The sequence below is a fragment of the Eumetopias jubatus genome, unplaced genomic scaffold (genome assembly GCF_037043125.1).
Source record: "Eumetopias jubatus isolate StellerSeaLion01/CBP00866 unplaced genomic scaffold, mEumJub1_p1.0 scaffold_16, whole genome shotgun sequence".
NCBI lineage: Eukaryota > Metazoa > Chordata > Mammalia > Carnivora > Otariidae > Eumetopias > Eumetopias jubatus.
In genome coordinates this window covers 40,547,055-40,565,281 of record NW_028274822.1, presented here as the reverse complement: position 1 = coordinate 40,565,281, position 18,227 = coordinate 40,547,055, and the positions used below count along the sequence as shown (strand labels likewise).

Below are 18,227 nucleotides of genomic sequence, written 5' to 3'. Positions count from 1 at the left end.
TTAAGCATCTGACTCGTGATTTTGGCTCAGGTCATGATCTCAGGGTCCTGGAATCGAGTCCTGCATCAGGCTCTGCACTCAGCATGGAGTCGGCTTGAGGATTCTCTCTCCTCTTCCTTTGCCCTTCCCCTTACTCACTCGCGCGCGTGTGTGCTCACTCTCTCTCTCAAATAAATAAGTAAATAAATATTTAAAAAATAAAAGTAAAATAAAAAATATATGCTTTCTAGAAGAACAAACTCAAGAACTCAACATTTGTGTCTTCTAAGTATTAGAGACATTTGTAAAGTGTTATTCTTGATAATGCCTTAACTTAGTTGTACTCTTGTCATGAATATATCCTTTTAATCAGCTGACCCATTGCTATGACCTTATTTGCAATAATGAAAGTAATAAAGCTGGATCACATAAGACTTCATTGAGCCCTTTTCAACAGGGACTTTATTTTGAATTTGCTTTTATATAGGTTTGCCTCAGCGAAATGAGGGCACACATAAGATCTTGTGAGAAGTATATAGATAAGTATGGACCGCTGCAGGAACTTGGGGAGACGGCAACCAGGTTTGTTTCGACATAATGTAATTGAATGTTAAACTTGATATGCCTGTAAAGAAGTTAATAGGCTGGAAAGGTTAACCTTCTTATTGTGAAAATATGTATGGAGTTCTGTTCAGGCTCTGAACCATAACACCTATTTATTGGTAGTCATTTGTTAATGGCAATAATTATGAAAGAATTTTGCTTTCTCTACTTGAAAAACGTTGCATAAGGGGAACCGAGTATTGGAGAGATTGGGAGAACTTGCCCAGACAAGTTTGTATTAAGGAACATCCAAAAATAGAATGTGGAACTGTTCAAGTTCTGCAAGGCTCTGCTTTCTGACTAATGGCTTGAAGTAGGTCCTGGTTCAGAGCCTCTTCTTTTTCACCCTTCCACTGCCACTGCTCAGTGCCCCAGCTCATTTCCTCTGGTTTTGCTGGTTTGGCTTTAGAAGGTAGGAAGTGACATCTCAGTATATAGTCTAACAAGGAAGAACAGGCCTGGGCCAGGCATCCTAAACCCGATACATTTTTGGTGGGTAATGTTTTATGGGGCTGGAGGAAGGGTGGAGGTAGTAGTAGGGGCAATGGAGAATATTGACCATTATTTGTTGTTCCCTAAAAAAAAAAAAATGAAATGAATCTGGGCATGACCTATCCTGTAATTCCAAAGTTTGGAGTCTCTCCCTCCCAACAAAATAAGGAAATGATTTGTGTTTCCCTGCATAGGCTAATGGCTTGGAAACCATTAGTGGTATTCCGTAAGAGTGTGATATTTTTTCTCTATCCTGAAGGAAAATGTTAGTCTTACTTATTTTAAGAAAATACACTCAAAGCTTAAATTTCGTAACCTGAAGTCTAAATGATTGCCCTGCTTCCTTTTGTTTTACTAGATATTGCTTTGCAGATGTATCCATTATTGTAGGATTAGTTTTATACCTTGATGTTATAAATTTTAAATGAGGATTTTAGCTCAAAACAGAGTATGAATTCTGTTAGATTGGCTGCAAGGACCAGTAAGAAGGAAGGATAATAAATGGGTTAAGAAAAGGTATGGGTTTGACTGCAAGGTTGATAGGCTTTATGAAAATTTAAAAATATATGCGAGCTAATTTAAATTAAATAATTAGAATTAAATAATAAAGAATTAAAATAACAAAATGAGGAGTGTTGTTGATTAATCAATCTTACAGGATAGATTGATATTTGCATTTAAGATAGAAATCTTTGCTTTATAAAAGAACTTATTACTACATAATTGAAATTTTTAAAATTCTTATACAGGGAGCTTATCTGGAGTACAAGTGTCAGGGAACAGGAAGTTGTATCTATGATAGAAAGTGAGCAAAAGGGGCGCCTGGGTGGCTCAGTCGTTAAGCAACTGCCTTCAGCTCAGGTCATGATCCCAGGGTCCTGGGATCGAGCCCCGCATTGGGCTCCCCGCTCGGCAGGAGGCCTGCTTCTCCCTCTCTCACTCCCCCTGCTTGTGTTCCCTCTCTCACTGTCTCTCTCTCTGTCAAATAAATTAAAAAAAAAAAAAAAGAAAGTGAGCAAAATATTCCAAGCCTCCATATTGTCCCTATGAGTTTAAGGGCAGCACTGTCCAATAGAAGACATAGGTAATTTTATATTTTCTCATAGCCACACTAAAAAAGTAAAAAGAAACAGTGAAATTAATTTTTAGTATATTTTATTTAACTGAAGCTAGCTTAAATATTATTATTTGAACATGTAATCGATATCAACATTATTCAGATATTTCACTTTTTTTTTAAATATTAAGCCTTTGAAACCCAGTGTGCATTTTGTACTTCCAGCATAACTCAATTTCAGTAGCCACGTTCCAAGTGCCAGTAGACATATGTGGCTCCTAGCTCCTGTAGTGGACAGCACAACATAAGGGACAAGTACTCCTTAGATATACCAGGAGTTACCTATGGTGGTGGAGTTGGAGAACACGTAACACCCAGTTATGGGACCTGAATTAGGAAAGCGGGAAAGAAAAAGAAACAGGAAAAAGTAACCCAGGGATAGCTGGGTGATGTGATCCCCCAGTTTCTCAGTTAATGGGTGCTCAGATTGCACTTCTTTTCCAAAGAGAATAAAGTGCTTCGTGTTCATTATATATAACTGTTTCTCTGCTGTGTCCCTATGAGGATACTTACTTTTCTCTGCCGTATCCCTATGAGGATACTTACTTTCTCATCTGACCATTATCAGGATGGAAAAATAATGTCAAATCAGGAAAAACGAGGGCTGGGAACTAGATCCGCCTACATTCTATTTTCTACCTCTAGTTAAATGCCAACAACTTTAGTAATTTTTGTATTCTATGCAATTTCCAGGTGTGTGTGTCCATTTTGTCAGAGGGAATTGGATGAAGACAGCTTGCTGGATCACTGCATTACTCATCACAGATCAGAAAGGAGATCTGTGGTAAGCAATTTCGTTACTATTTCTGCAGTGTCTGCATTTAATATACACTAGAAATCCATTTAATAGGCTTCTATTTATAGATATGTTATAAAGGATAGTTTATGTCAAGGTTGTGATAATTCCGTGACTATTAACAATATGTGAAAGTGTTGAATTGAAAGTGCTAAGAATTACTAATGTGCATTCTTTCATTTATGAACTTAGACATTCTCTCTTACACATAATTATGGGCATAATCAACTAAGAAGATCCAAAACACATAGCTAAGATCCAACTCTAGCATACTAACTGTGGTCACATCCTAAGTAAAAAACATTTTTTAATAATGCAAATAGGACTATCATGACAATTTACTAGAAATGAAAAGTAGAAAGTTATTCATCTTATTCATTCTATGGTTTATTTCATAGTCTGAGTATTTATCCATATGCTTGCACATTAAATACACATATTGCTCATCATTTCCTAGGTTCACTGTGATGCTTCCTTTTTTTATTCTTTTCAGCCTGGCATTTTAGTTCTCCTTTGCCGTGTGGCTTTGATAATTTTCATTTTTTGTATAGTTGTGAGGGAAAGCAGGGTGGTGCTGGGTACATCCTCATTTACTTAGCCCTTTTACTATTTTTTGTACACTTGTTACCAATTTTAGGATTTGAATTCATATTGTACATTTGAACTTTTCCTTCTATTGGATTTTTTCCTAAGAGGAAATTCCTTAGATTTATCTTCTGGGACCAAAAAGTGCTAAAGATTTTATTTATTTATTTGACAAAGAGAGACACAGCGAGAGAGGGAACACAAGCAGAGGGAGTGGGAGAGGGAGAAGCAGGCTTCCCGCGGAGCAGGGAGCCCGATGTGGGGCTCGATCCCAGGGCCCTGGGATCATGACCTGAGCCGAAGGCAGACACTCAACGACTGAGCCACCCAGGCGGCCAGTGCAAACTTTTTAATAGCTCTTGAAATATACTTCTAAATGCATTCCAAAAAGGTTAAGTCAATTTATATTTGTGTCCGCAATTTAGGAGTAAACCACTTTCATCTTAACCTGGCTAATATTGGGTGCGTTTATTTTAAAATTAAAGTAAAAGGCTTAGCAGATATAAAATGATACCTCGAAGATTGTTCTGAATTTCATTTTCGTTTTATGGTATAAATATGTATATGTATATATTTTTATATATGTATGTGTGCGTATATATTTATATACACAAATATATGTGTATGCGTGTCGTTTATATAGATAGGAGTTTTGGTGTGTTTTTTTGTTTTCTTTTGTTTTAAGATTTTATTTATTCATTTGAGACACAGAGATAGAGAGAGAGAGAGAGCATGAGCAGGGGGAGAGGCAGAGGCAGAGGGAGAAGCAAGCTCCCTGCTGAGCCAGGAGCCTGATGCAGGGCTCGATCTGAGGACCCTGGGATCATGACCTGAGCTGAAGGCAGACGCTTAACCGACTGAGCCACCCAGGCAGACCCAGGAGTTTTGGTTTTTTAAATTTGAGTTTTAAGGTTTTTTTTTTTTTCCTATAAAATCCTCTTGGAAAGTGATGAGATTGAAACGTAGTTATATTGGATAGATAGATGATAGATAGATATTTACAAACAAGGATAATTCTTATAACAATCATAGAAGATAGGTGTGATCACTTCCATTATACAAATAATAAATTGAGGCTCAGAGAGGTTACCCAAGTCTTGTAAGGTCACCAACTGTTAAGTAGCTGAGCCACAATTTGAACACAATAGTCTAGCTCCAGAGCATGGTGGACCCCTGTGCTCTACCAGCAGGTTCACAAGAGAAGCCACACAGTAGAGTCAAAGTATTTGTTATTGATCCTAATGGTTCAGGGGTTTTGGTTCTTGGAATGGCTTGATATGTGTTGGGAGAGCAGGGGAGATTATCATGGGCCTTTACTGCTCTAGTTGTTCTGTGGGAGGAACTGGGCTATGGAGCTGTTTTATATTAGGTCCCTGGGGAGCTAGAGGAAGTTAGAAGGAAGAGTTAGGATGGTATAATAGTAGCGACCATTTACCCAGTTCTAAGTGCTTCTTTGTCTCCTAGAAACCGTAAGAGGGTATTATCCATACAACCTGAGCCCTAACCACAGTACCCAGTGCTGCTCTGGCTGGAGGAACACCAGGTGCTTTGGACCATGGTCTTGGGCTGCATCATAGCAGCATTCTGGGGCAGGTCATGTACTGGTCTGTCCACTGGTACTGTGTCCCTGCCCCGGCAGAAATCCAGTCCCCACGCTGCTCAGTTTGGCCATCAGATTGAAGGTGGCTCGTGGAAGCTAGGTCTTCCTTGATTTAGAGGTAATAGAAGGAACTGAAGAAAGTGGATCTAAGGGCAGAAATAAACCAGGAATGGTGGGATCAGATTGCCCATGGAATTAATAGTCAAAAACCTAGGCTTTGGAGGAGATGAACTTTGGTACCAATCCCAGCAAATCCCACCAATGTCTTTGCCTCTGTTTCATCATTTGTAAAATGGGGATGATAATAATGATCCCATTTTCACAAGGTAGCAGTAAATGAGTCAGGTGATAATGGTGGGCTACTACCATTGTTGCAACTACATAAAACCAAGCTAGTGGAGATTTTGAGGAAGCCATGTACTCTCACAGTTGGGGAACCCAAGCCAGAAGGGTTGGGGAGTGAAGTGGTGAATTTCCAAAGACCAGGATGCTATCGTGGCCTTGAGGCAGGAGCAGATTGTTCACAAAATCCGTGGTTCTGTAATACATGAGGGCTGTCTGTAGGTGGTCTCTAGAGCAGAAGACCTTCAGTTTTCCTGTTAATGTTTCATGCTTGAGTAGAAACTCGAGCCATGTGTCACTCTGAAGGATCTAGAACCACTGGAATTCTGGATATACGCTTTGGTTATGAAACGGCAGGAAGTAGATACTGTGGCATATTTGGGGTTCACGTGCTTAGGAATCCCCGGTGGGGGCATGCTGGTGAAAATACCCCAGGAGAAGTCCTAAGTCCAAGGCTGATTCTGGGTTGGTGTGGAAGTTAGCAAGGAATTATTGCTTTGAGGGGCTGGGTTGTTGGGTTTGCTTACAGATAAGATCAGTGACCTCATCTGACTTAATCTGGTGTAAGAAGTTTCTTGGCAGTTAGAGATTTGAGCAAATGATTCTGCCTTCTAGATAAAATTAGATAATTCAGAAATCGAACCACAAGCCACTAATCTTTTCTTTCCGAGTTGCTCAAGACTGGGGTAGTAGATTAAGAACATCAAGAAATTGTGACTTTTCTTACATGCAGCTTTAAGAACCGACAGCTCCTTTTTGTCACATAGTAATTATATTCTGCCATGTTGTATTTTTTATTTTAGAGAGAGAGAGAGCACTTGTGGGAGCAGGGGGGAGGGGCAGGCAGAGGGAGAGGGAGGAGAGAGAGGCAGAGAAGCAGACTCCTCCCTGAGCTCCGAGCCTACACAGCACGGGGCTTGATCCCAAGATCCTGAGATCATGACCTGAGCTGAAATTGGGAGTTGGAGGCTTAACCAACTGAGCTACCCAGGCGCCCCTGCCATGTTTTATTTTTTGAAAATTTGCCTCTGTGGAATATTAAACTCAAAGGAGTCCAGTGACATAAGCAGCATGCTTCAGATTGAATTGAGAGACCACTTTTGAGAGAAATTTGGTATTTTGTTTTGGAAAAGGAAGATGTTTCAGCAAAAGCCACACTTTCTGGCTATTCTCTCCGCCCAGAGTGCTCTTTCTTTCAGTGGTTGGCTCATATTTATCCTTTAGAACTCTGCTTAAATCTTTCTTCCTCAGGGAATCCCTCCCTGACATCCAAATTACTTTCAGCTCTTGCTTTCCTCCCCTCTTTTTTTCTCATTTATCACCATTTGTAATTGTGTGTTCGTTTCAGGTCTGTCTCTCCCTGTAAGGTACCAGGGTCACGAAGTCATGGAACTTCTTTGTTCAACACTGCCTGCCCACCTCTTGGCAGAGAACCTAGCGCATAGGAGGATATAGTGATTATGAAAAATAAGATATTAAAGGAAAACATAATTCCATTCACCCAGATTCAAAGGTTCCAGTAGTCTCTTACTTTCTGCCTTGCTTCCGAGATTCATTCCTTAAGGGAAGGGACAGGACTTTTATTGGTTTGGAACATAAACTGTGGTGACTAGAGCCTGAGCCACCTGCGCCACAGTGGTTTATTTCTGTGGGTATTTAGAATATCTGTGACTCGACTGGGCAGTGGGAGTGTATGTGCATAAATGTTTTGGAAGGAAGGAAAAAATCTTTATTAAATTTGCTTTCAGACTCTTGCTAAATTAGATGTGCAATCTGGTACCTTAATTTTGGTTACATTTTTGCCTGTAATTATTTTCAGTGCATGTCTCTTTTCTCTTTTTTTGGATTCAGGAATTTTAAATTTCTTTCCCAAATGGCACTTGCCATCAGATAGTTGCTGTGGAGGTTAATCTAAACCACAGATAGAACTGGGTGTCCCTTGTAATAGGTGTTCTGAAGGATTGAAGTTGGTGGTAACTTCTGATATGGTGGCTTGTTTTCACCTGTGGAGTTCACCATCAGATAAAGTCCATACTGAGATGAGGTCAGCATCTTTTGAATATACACTGTGCATTGATTGATTCCTAATATGAGTGTCATGGCCTGGGAGCACTGAGTGGAGGTGCATAATAAAGGATGAGCTGATGTTAGCAAATTGGCAACGTTAGTGAGAGTATAGGTGAACACTTAGGTACTTGGCGATGATTAGTCAGCCTCTTACCATTTCTTTCTCCTTCCTATTCTTACCCTCTCCTCCCTCAGGTCAGATCCCTCACTTTAGGACACAAAATAAATCCTTAGAGTAGTATAGATGTTCACCTTTGTTTTCCAATGTCCTTCTGGAAGAAATCTCTTGAGTTACACAACTAAATATGTACAGCAGAAGACCGAAGTCTCCACTAGCTCCTTTCAACATCAGACTAAAAACAAAAACTACTTTGCTTAAAGTTCCAGGTTTTCTGTATCTTTCTCCTTCACTAGATCTGGAATCTCCTTCATCGTTGGGTCAGGGCTTAGCATCTCTGTACCTCTGACTCTTGACATGGGGCCTACAGAAACCATAATAGGTGCTCAAATAAATATCTATTGAGCAGAACTGGTCCCAACTTAACCCTTGCAAACTCATCTCCTACCACTTCCCTCAACATGCCCTACCTTCAGCTTCCCAGAGCTTTTCCCATTCTCTAAGCAGGCCTGTCCTTTGTGCATTGATTTCTCTGCCTGTGATGCTCCTCACTCTGGCATTTGCTGGCGCTTTCTTCAAGACTCATTTCAGTTACCGGCAGCTTGGCTGAAGCCTCTCCTGATTTCCTGGGCAAAATTAATGATTTCCTTTTTAGGTCTTGAACTGCCTTTTTGAGTATAACACTTGACTATATGGTGTAACATCTTGGGTATAGCACTTGCTTTGCAGTATTGAAAGTATCTGCTTATGTGATAACAATAGCAACCATTTATCATTTGTGCCAAGGACTGAGCTAGTATAATGACTGAGCTTCATAATGTTAAATGACACCTTTTAAATATACAAACAGCTCTGCAAATGAACTAATTCTCATTTTGTAGGATAAGATTAATTACTTGCCAAGGCTAAGTCAGTGAGAGGCAGAGATGAAATTGGAAACTATTTTCCAGGTACTTGGGCATGCAGGAGCGAACAGGGCACGTGGAGTTTCTTCCTCATGGAGCTCCAACTATTCACAAACAAGGATCAAATAGTAGTAAATACATGGTGTTTATTAAATGCCTAGTATGTACCTGGCACATGGAGGACATTCTCTCTAAACGTCATAGCTACTCTACAAGTTAGGTGGTGGTATCTCCACTTGACCGAAGAGAGAAGTTCATGTGCTGAAGGTCAGTCACACAGCTCGGTAGAGCTGGTGCTGGGATTTGAAAGCTCCCCGACTTCACAGGCCATGCAACACAACTGTATCTTCACTGGTTTGCATATTCCAGGTGCCCAACACATAGTAGGGGTACTGTAAAGAGTACTGAGTGAACAAATTTCTATAACTAGTGTCCCTTCTTTCACATAACAAAAAAATTAATGTTGCTTTTTTGTTAAAGTATTTCTTGGTCTCAGCTGTGTTCTCATTACTACATAGGGGTCTATCTTGGGATAGCCAGTGTTGCCAAGTAACCAAGATAGCTAGAGCATTAGAAAATCATAAATGACTATCAAGCGATAATAACTGAAATGATATAATTTTATTAAAAATAAGACACATAATAATGGACTAGAGCAAAATTCAGAAGTTAAACTATGTATAAATATTGAGCATACTGAAACTGAGACCCCCCCAAAACAATAAGAATTACATAAAGACCTCATTTAAATTTAAAGCAAGATGTTACCATCCAAACAGATAAATTAAGCACTGTTATAATATGAAAATAAAATCGAATTATCTATTAGGAGGCCTAGATCCCAGTTCTGATACTATACAGTGGTATAAATTTAAGCTAATTTTTTTTTCCTTTCTGAAATTGAGTTCATGAAAGAAACAGGACAATAATTAATTCACTAGGTTGTTGTGAGGATCAAATAAGAATACTACCTAATTTAATGCCTAACACATACCTGGCCCTCAGTAATGATTCTGCATCTCGTATTTTAAAAAATGAAAATGTGAAGAAATAGAATTTTAAAAAACCCTAGGATAGGGCGCCTGAGTGGCTCAGTTGGTTAAGCGACTGCCTTCGGCTCAAGTCATGATCCTGGAGTCCCGGGATCGAGTCCCACATCGGACTTCCTGCTCGGCAGGGAGTCTGCTTCTCCCTCTGACCCTCTTCCCTTCGTGCTTTCTATCTCTCATTCTCTCTCTCTCTCTCTCTCTCTCAAATAAATAAATAAAATCTTTAAAATAAATAAAAAATAAAAAACCCTAGGATAAATTATAATAAAGCAGTAAAAAAAAATGTAATAAAGTAGTGTATTTTTTTTTAAAGATTTTATTTGAGAGGGAGAGCACACGTGCATTGGGGGTAGGGGCAAAGGGAGAGGGAGAGGGAGAAGCGGACTCCCCACCAAGCAAGGAGCCCGACATGGGGCTCGATCCCAGGACCCTGAGATCATGACCTGAGCTGAAGGCAGACAGTTAACCAACTGAGCCACCAGGTGCTCCAACTCTTTATCATATACTACTTTAGGGGTATATGTTACACACAAACCCAAAAAACTGAGTTCATGCAAAAACTGGTGAAATCTAAGTAAGGCTTGTAGTCTAGTTAATTGCCAATTTCTTGGTTTTGATAATGTACTGCAGTTATAAGGTATCACCACTGGGGAAGCTGGATGATGGAGTCATGGGACCTCTTGCATTATTTTTGTAATTTCTCATGAGTTTATAAATACTTGAAAATGAAAAAGGTTATTTTTTAAAGCCATTAAGTATTTCAAGACGGAGGCAACTGATTAAATAAATTATGCTACATCTACTAACTGCAATATTGTTTAAATAATAGATTGATAAATATGAAATAAATAGCTATACTGTTAAGTACAGGAAATGCATATGAAGAAATAAATGCAATTTTATTTGGTTAATATTTATGCAGTTTTTAAATATGCTGAGGAATGGCCAATAGATTCATAAAGTTAAAATTCACTTGTTGAATGGTTATTTAATTTTTTAATTCTGACATTGATTATTTTAAATTCTTTCTTGAACTCCTGATTTTCTTTATTTCCAGTTCTGTCCACTTTGCCGTTTACTACCTAATGAGAATCCAGGAAGCTTTAGTGGCAGTTTAATAAGACATTTGCAAGTCAGTCACACTTTGTTTTATGATGATTTCATAGTAAGTATATTTTTTTACTTTTACATTATGTTTCTATGTGGCGTGTGTTAAGCTTACCTTTTTAAATCCAAGCGAATAAAATTATAGCGGAAAAAAATGTGTATGGACCTGAAGTTAAGTATCAGCATTAAGTAGGAAATTATAAAAATATAATGCTTATAAACCTGACTATTGATATTATCTGCCTTAGACAAAATGATTTTCTTTGTGATCTAGATTGTCATTGTATAAGGTACTAGATTTCACTTTCAAATTATTTTAATTTCTACTCTGGTCCCCTCCCTATATATAGTTTTAATTTTTATGAAGTTGAAAACTTATGTAGCTGAAATGAGATGAAATCACATCAGTGTTGAAATGGCCCAGAGTTTGTTCTGCATCCGTTGCTATTACAACACATTCAATGGCTAATAACAGTTATGTAGTAAGACACACAGGCCTCATGTTTTATTTAAACTCCATGAGACACAAAACTCATGTCTATTGCATGTTTTTAAACTGAAAAAATTGTATTATGAAAAATTATAAACATACAAAAGCAGACAAAACACTACCATGGACCTCCATATTATCAGTAACTACTCATCAATAACTACCAACTAATGGCCAATCTCATTATATTAAGCATTTTTTTTCTGTTTTATTGAGAAATAATTGACATGTAGCACTGTGTAAGTTTAAGGTATACAGTATAATGACTTGACTTATATAGTGTGACATGATCACCACAATAATTTTAGTTAACAGCCATCGTCTCCTATAGATACCAAAAAAAATTTTTTTTGTGATGAGAACTTTTGGATTTACCTCTTATCAGCTTTCAAATATACCATACATTAGTGTTAACTGTAGTCTTCATGTTGTACATTATATCCCCAGTATTTAATTAACTTATAAGGAGAAGTTTGTACCTTTTGACCCCCTTCCTCCCATTCCCCCTCCCACAACCCAATAATTTTTTTGGAGGGGGGAGATGGAAGAAAAGTTAGATGTGGTATGAATAGTTCTAACTTATGACTGTATTTCCCATGATCAGGAATGAGAATAACAAGCGAAAAGTTAATGTAGCCTTTGTTCTGCTTTGCTCCATGTGTTGCCATGTGAGGGTAATGTGTTATCTCCTGAGTCCCTTTGAGCAAAGGGCTATTGCCTATTATGGAAGGAAAATCCCTCATAGCCATGTTGTGAAGTAGTATATTTTATTGTTACCGCTATCTAAATACATGAAATGTTAAGGGCTAAATTTAACTTTGCATATAATTTTCACATGATTTTTGACTGCTGTCTTTTTATGCAATTTCAAGATAGAAATTAATAATTGTTGAGGATCGTCCCTTGAAAATGTTCTCCCTGCTTTCTGATCTGCCCACTGTGGTTATCCAGATTCAACACAAGGCGCTTGGGTTCTGACCTGGGTTTGAGTAACAGCTCTGTCTCAGTCACAGCTCTGTGACTGTGGGCAAGGTATTTAACCACTGAGCCTGTCTGTTCATGTGTTAAGTGAGGAGATTAAAAGCACTTCCTGCCCAAAGCTCTTGTTGAGGATTAAATGCAATAGTGCGTGTAAAGTGATTTGCACAGTTTGGGCAAGGATGTTAGGCCATCTGGAGTTGGGGAGAGGATAAACGGAGGTACTAGGACCACTTGAAGAGTTGAGCGGGCTCCAACACTCAAATAATGTCTTTTCTGGCCCCTGAAGCACACAGGGCCTCAACAGAGGCTGGTTCTGGTCTCTGTGTTCTCAATTTTTTACAACACACAGGGCTGGCTTCCTCTTTACCTTAGCTCCATAAGATGTTCTAAAAACCAGGTTGGTTTCATATCTGTCCTGGCTGTTCATGTTCAGTCCATTCTTCTCAAGATTTTCCTCATTTTATTCCTACAGCAACTTCTGTGAAGTGACTGTTGTGTTACTATCCTCACTTAGCTATGAAACACCTGAAGCTCAAAGGTTAATAAATTGCCAAAGAAAAAGCCAGGATTCAGTCCAGATCTTGTGCTCTTCTGGGCTTTATGGCTTTCCTTTGGATTTTGTTGATTTGCCTTTATGCTTTTATGTTTTAGAATGGATTTCCAAGAGACTATTTTTTTTTTCGATTTATTGCAGAAGAGGAGATGGATTGCAGAGAATAGGGCTCTTAATCGTTTTTGTTTTATTTACAGAATGTGCTGACTTAAAGTTTTGAAAGTCATTTTGACCATAGGGAGGCAGGGAGAAAGAGAGTTTTGTGTTCAACATATATTTCAGAAATAGATACTCAGTAGTACTCTGAGATTGCTGATTTCTAGGGGAATGTCTAGACTTTAATCCATATTACATGTTTATTTGGAACATAGCACCCTCACCACGATTTATAAGGTTGACTAAAATTACTAATTTAAATTCCGAATCAAGACTATTTTACTATGACAATAACTAGTTAATTGTTAGGCAGTAAAATTAAATAGAAAATGCACTAGCCCCAAAACAGAAGTCCTGGGGTTTATGACAGTTTTTGTGGAAACTTAGGTCACTAAATTCAGGGCTCTACTTTCCTGCAAAATGGGGCACTGCCTTGGCCCGTTTCCTCCAGTTGCTGAAAACTCTCATCTCTGATTATATGTTTCTAATTATTTTTCTTTATTGTAGGATTTTAATATAATTGAGGAAGCTCTTATCCGAAGGGTCTTAGACCGGTCACTTCTGGAATATGTGAATCACTCAAACACCGCATAATTTAATTAAGAGGAAAGGGAAGGAGACCATAGAATTGCACCATTTGTTAAGATGCTGCTTGAACAATTGGAGGGCAATTGTCAAGGTTCCATGGGCAAAGATGTACAACACTGTTATACGTTTGTCCATGTTTATTGTTATATTGCGTTTTAAAACTACTTTCATTTTGATGGCTTAAATCTGTTTAACATTCTTGAGTTTTTTAGACACTTAACAACAAAAAGTAGTCTCCATCAGCCATTAATATATGGAAGAGGACATAAGGCAGGATATGTGGGTGAAGGATCTTTATTTGCAAATTGGATGATACTATGTGTAATGCTACATATTAATAACTACTATCATGGTTGAGCAAGATAACTAATCTTTGTTCTATCTAAAAAGATGGAGAGTGAAACCAAGTGTGGACATTCAAGGACATATGAAATCTGTTGTAGTGCTCATCTAATCTCTAATAGAATAATATGAGTAGCCTTGTATTGGAGTAGAGGAGGAAAATTTTGGAAGTCAACAAAGTCCACTTAACCAAATTGTAAAACATAATACTGTAACAAAATAAATTTTGTGTTAGGAATGTATACTTAATTCTTTGACTTTTTATAACGATGCACAATAAGAATTTAATATTATATTTTTCAAATATTTGTAGCTTATTATTTAGAAATATTTCTATAATATAGGCAGTTTTCTTAAGAACCTTCAGCTGATATTTATAGTAGAAGTGTTCACATCCATAATTTTTAGTGGAAAACCCTAAGGGCTTTGCTTTTTTTTACTTTTTTCCTTTAGAAAAAATACAAAATATAAATACTGAAAACCAAACAAAATGTAGCTTTTTACATCATTATAAGGAAACACTGTTTTAGAACTTCGCCAGCCATTCTGGTTGTCCTCTGTGTGTCCAGTCACAGTTATCAACCATCTCCCCAAATTCCACAGAAGTAACTAATACCCATTATAATCACTGCAGTGATTATACCCATTGTAATCACTACAGTGATACCCATTATAATCACTTCCTTGCATTTCTTTATTATTGCCCAAGTGTGTATCTCTACACACTGCATTTTAATCTTATCCATTTAAAATTGTTTTATTGGCTACATCTTTTAAATCTATAGGTTCTCCCTTCTTTCTTTTCCTTAGAATTTACTGAAGAACTTGGTCTCATGGCCTATAGAGTTTCCCACAGTCTGTATTTTGCTGGTTGTGTACTCATGGTGCAATTCAGCACATTCCTCTTTCCTCTGGATATTGACACATGGATCCAGATGTTTGAATAGGCTCAGGTTCAGTCCTTTTTGGCAAGACTATAGGTCATGGTGTGTTCTTTCATCAGAGGGCACATAATATCTGGTTCTCTCTATTTGTGATATCAGCTGAAATTGATACTCAATACCTAGATCCATTGATTTACTGTGAGGTAGAAGATATTCTAATTCTATCATTTCTCTTTCATTTATTAACTGGAACATTTTTATAAAGAGATGTTTCCCCACATGTACTATTTGGTTAACCATTGGTCAAGTTTGTACAGGAAAGGGAAGGTAAATATTTGTATTTTCCTTTCATGTACTAATTTTCAAGAAAATAAACTTGTTTCCTATTACCTTCCAGAGATCCCTTCCTTTTTTCGGTATTACGAACTCATGGGTTCAAACATATTTGAGAGGCTTCAACCCATTTCAAATATTACCTTATTGAAGTTCAAATTGTCCCATCTTTGGCCTTTGGGAGCCTCACCAAGTTGCCTCTGAGTCATTTTGACATTACACTAGCTGTCTTTATTAGCTTCCTTGCTATCTCAGAAGACAAGATATTCTAGGCTCAACTTGTGTGTTTCCTGCCCCAGACCTGGAATGAGCCATTTCTCTAAGAAGTCTGGCTACTTTTAGTGAGAAATGGTATTTCAAAACCATAATCAAGGCTCTAAGGATGCTCATTGCTATTACATTGGCCATTGTTCCTAGGAGAGAGCTAGAAATCTCTATTTTTTTAATAAGATAAAACACTTTGTGAGTTTATTGTGAAACTTCCAAATCAAATTGAGTACTACAGAGTTTTTACTTAATCCTTTCTATTACAACTATATTTCCATTTTCTATAGTGAGAATCCTGGTTTTCAAGGACACAGGCATGACAGAGTTAGAATATCCCACAATTATTCATTTCCTTTATTTACCATACACATGCAGCAGCCTCAGAATAACAATGCTAATATGACCACCACCCATATGATTACTGAAACAATTGAAATTTTTTCATTTGCTCTTCCCATTCTCTGTTTTTAAAAGTCATACTATATCAGGATTTCCAAAAAATACTGGTATAACATACTATACTCTCTCCCTTCTATCCCCCATTTAGTCTTAGTTCTTCAAATAACTGTATATTCAGTGCTTGCAGCAAGTGGTTATCTGATGGCTCTATTTCTCATATCTGTCTCTTTAATGACAAATCCGGGATGTAGAATGACGTCTCTAGTGTAAGCAAGCAAAGGAAGCTATGAAGACTAGTGATAACAACTGAGGATAAAATATTTGGCTGTAGTTAGCTTTTTAATTGTCATCATTTATGAACTTTGTTCCTTACACATAAATGTAGTCACAATCACAGTGCCCCCAATTCTTTATAATAAATTATCCATTCATTCTTTAAAGACTTGCTTACTATTCTGCCATCCACTGTGAGATGAGAAAAAAGTAAAACCAGATGAAATCTTAAGGGCCTTCTTCCCTCCCTTTTAGATACTGGTTTCAAGCTTGCTTTTCACAGCTGCAGACAAGTAAGAACAGATTTTTAGTTTCACAAGCTCTTGTCCTGCAATTTGGATGGGTCGTCCAATAAAGCAAAACCCGCTGGACAACAAGTGCAAAAAGGAATTTTTCAGAGATAATCAGACTGAAAATCTAGTCCCTAAAAAGTAAAACAATATATTTCTGAGCATGAGTACAGCAAGTAAATCTTCGTTAGTTCAGAACCACACAAAAGGCGTCTTTAAATCTGTAAAACTTGAAATAACTTCAAAACTTGAAAACCTGGATTTTAAGTAAAGCTTTAAAAAGTCATCTACCACTATTAACCTCAGTGCAGCGATACTTCAGCCAGTCCCTGGAATCCTCTTGGGATAATTTTGCCACCTACAGGACAAACGAGGTGCTGGCCGCCTGAATTATTTTGCCTTCTGAATTATTTTGAGTTCTGAAAGGGTGAAGTGCAAATATTCATTGTTTTCACTGCGCCTTTAGCCTTTTATAAAAAGGAATTTATCGGGGCGCCTGGGTGGCTCAGTCGGTTAAGCGACTGCCTTCGGCTCAGGTCATGATCCTGGAGTCCCGGGATCGAGTCCCGCATCGGGCTCCCTGCTCGGCGGGGAGTCTGCTTTTCCCTCTGACCCTCCCCCCTCTCATGCTCTCTCCATCTCATTCCCTCTCTCAAATAAATAAATAAAATCTTAAAAAAAAATTAAAAAAAAAAAGCTAAAGTCTTCTAACCCAACAAAAACCTATGGAGAATCAAAAACTAATGATGTAATGTATGGTGATTAACATAATAATAAAAAATTTAAAAAAAAACCACCTGTGAAGATTTTCCTTCATGTACTTTTTCACCCAAGTTTCTAAAATGTAGGTTGAAGATTGGATAGTGAATCTATGATAAACATAGCTTCAGATCAGATCTCCTAAGAGATCCTGTCTCCAGTGATGTTGCTTCATTTCTTTTCCTGGTGCTAGGTGTCTTTCATTTTGAAGTGAGCTTCCTCCAGCTATTGAAATTTTACGGTATCATCATTTGTACCTTTGAACACTGAAGTTATTTTGAAAAAGTCACTAAGAGATTTGTTCTTTTATTATTCAATTGCAACACCAAATCTGTATCATGATAAGAATTTAAAATGTACAATTCTTTTCCTGCTGTAAATATGTATTATTGTTAGAAATAAAGAATGGCAGGACCATTGCTTTCATTAAAATATCCACTGTGTCTGTTCTTAAATATGGATCTTGATAATTTTTTACAAACTTAATTAGCTTTTTAAATTGTCATCATTTGGCAATAGCTGTCACAAACATATACCTTCATTTTAGGCCAGTAGTTCCCAAATGGTGATTTTGCAATGTCTAGATACATTTTTGGTTGTCATGACTGGGGTGTGCTATTGACAGGGATGTGGGTGGAGGCCACGGATGCTGCTTAACATCTACAATGCATTAGACAACTCTCCACAGCAAAGAATTACCCTGCCCAAAATGTCAATAGTGCTGAGGTTTAGAAACCCGAATTTAGGCCAAGGTAATGGTGAGCATCATGGAGTTAGTACCGGTTCTGTTTCTAAGGGGCTTCATTGAAATTTAAAAGGTAAGATGTAAATGGACTCTATAAATCCTACTCCTTACTAAATACATATGAAATTTTGGGTGGCAATAGCTATCATATGTACCCCAGATCAGAATACGTTCAAACATATGAAAGCTTTTTGGATTTTTCACAAGAAGAGGTACAGGCGAGAACATAGATGTTATTGACATGACCTCTGATGGCTGTTTACTGAAATTAAGATAGAGGCAACCCAGAATGGGTTGAGAAGACTTACCTTTACCACCTAGATTATCTTTACTGAAGAGAAGACAAAATACTGCAGAGGGACACCTACATCTGAGATCCTTGAAGTTAAGAAATACTTAAATTTCTA

The 18,227-nt window shown here is 37.7% G+C and overlaps 1 protein-coding gene across 3 annotated transcripts in view; it reads left to right on the top strand.

Moving 5' to 3' along the window:
- The window catches only part of RNF125 (ring finger protein 125), a 45,057-nt gene that overhangs the window by 20,684 nt on the left and 6,146 nt on the right, over window positions 1-18,227 (top strand). For 2 of the 3 annotated variants that reach the window (XR_003608297.2, XM_028098198.2), the window contains exons 3-5: window positions 467-561; window positions 2,885-2,975; window positions 10,711-10,818. Coding sequence is in view for 2 of the 3 variants with exons in the window: in XM_028098198.2 (XP_027953999.1) it covers window positions 467-561; window positions 2,885-2,975; window positions 10,711-10,818 (294 nt within the window). In the remaining variant the exon portion in view is untranslated. Of the gene's footprint in view, window positions 1-466; window positions 562-2,884; window positions 2,976-10,710; window positions 10,819-13,447; window positions 15,144-18,227 lie in introns of those variants that run through there. The other variant, XM_028098199.2, reaches the window with a different exon arrangement.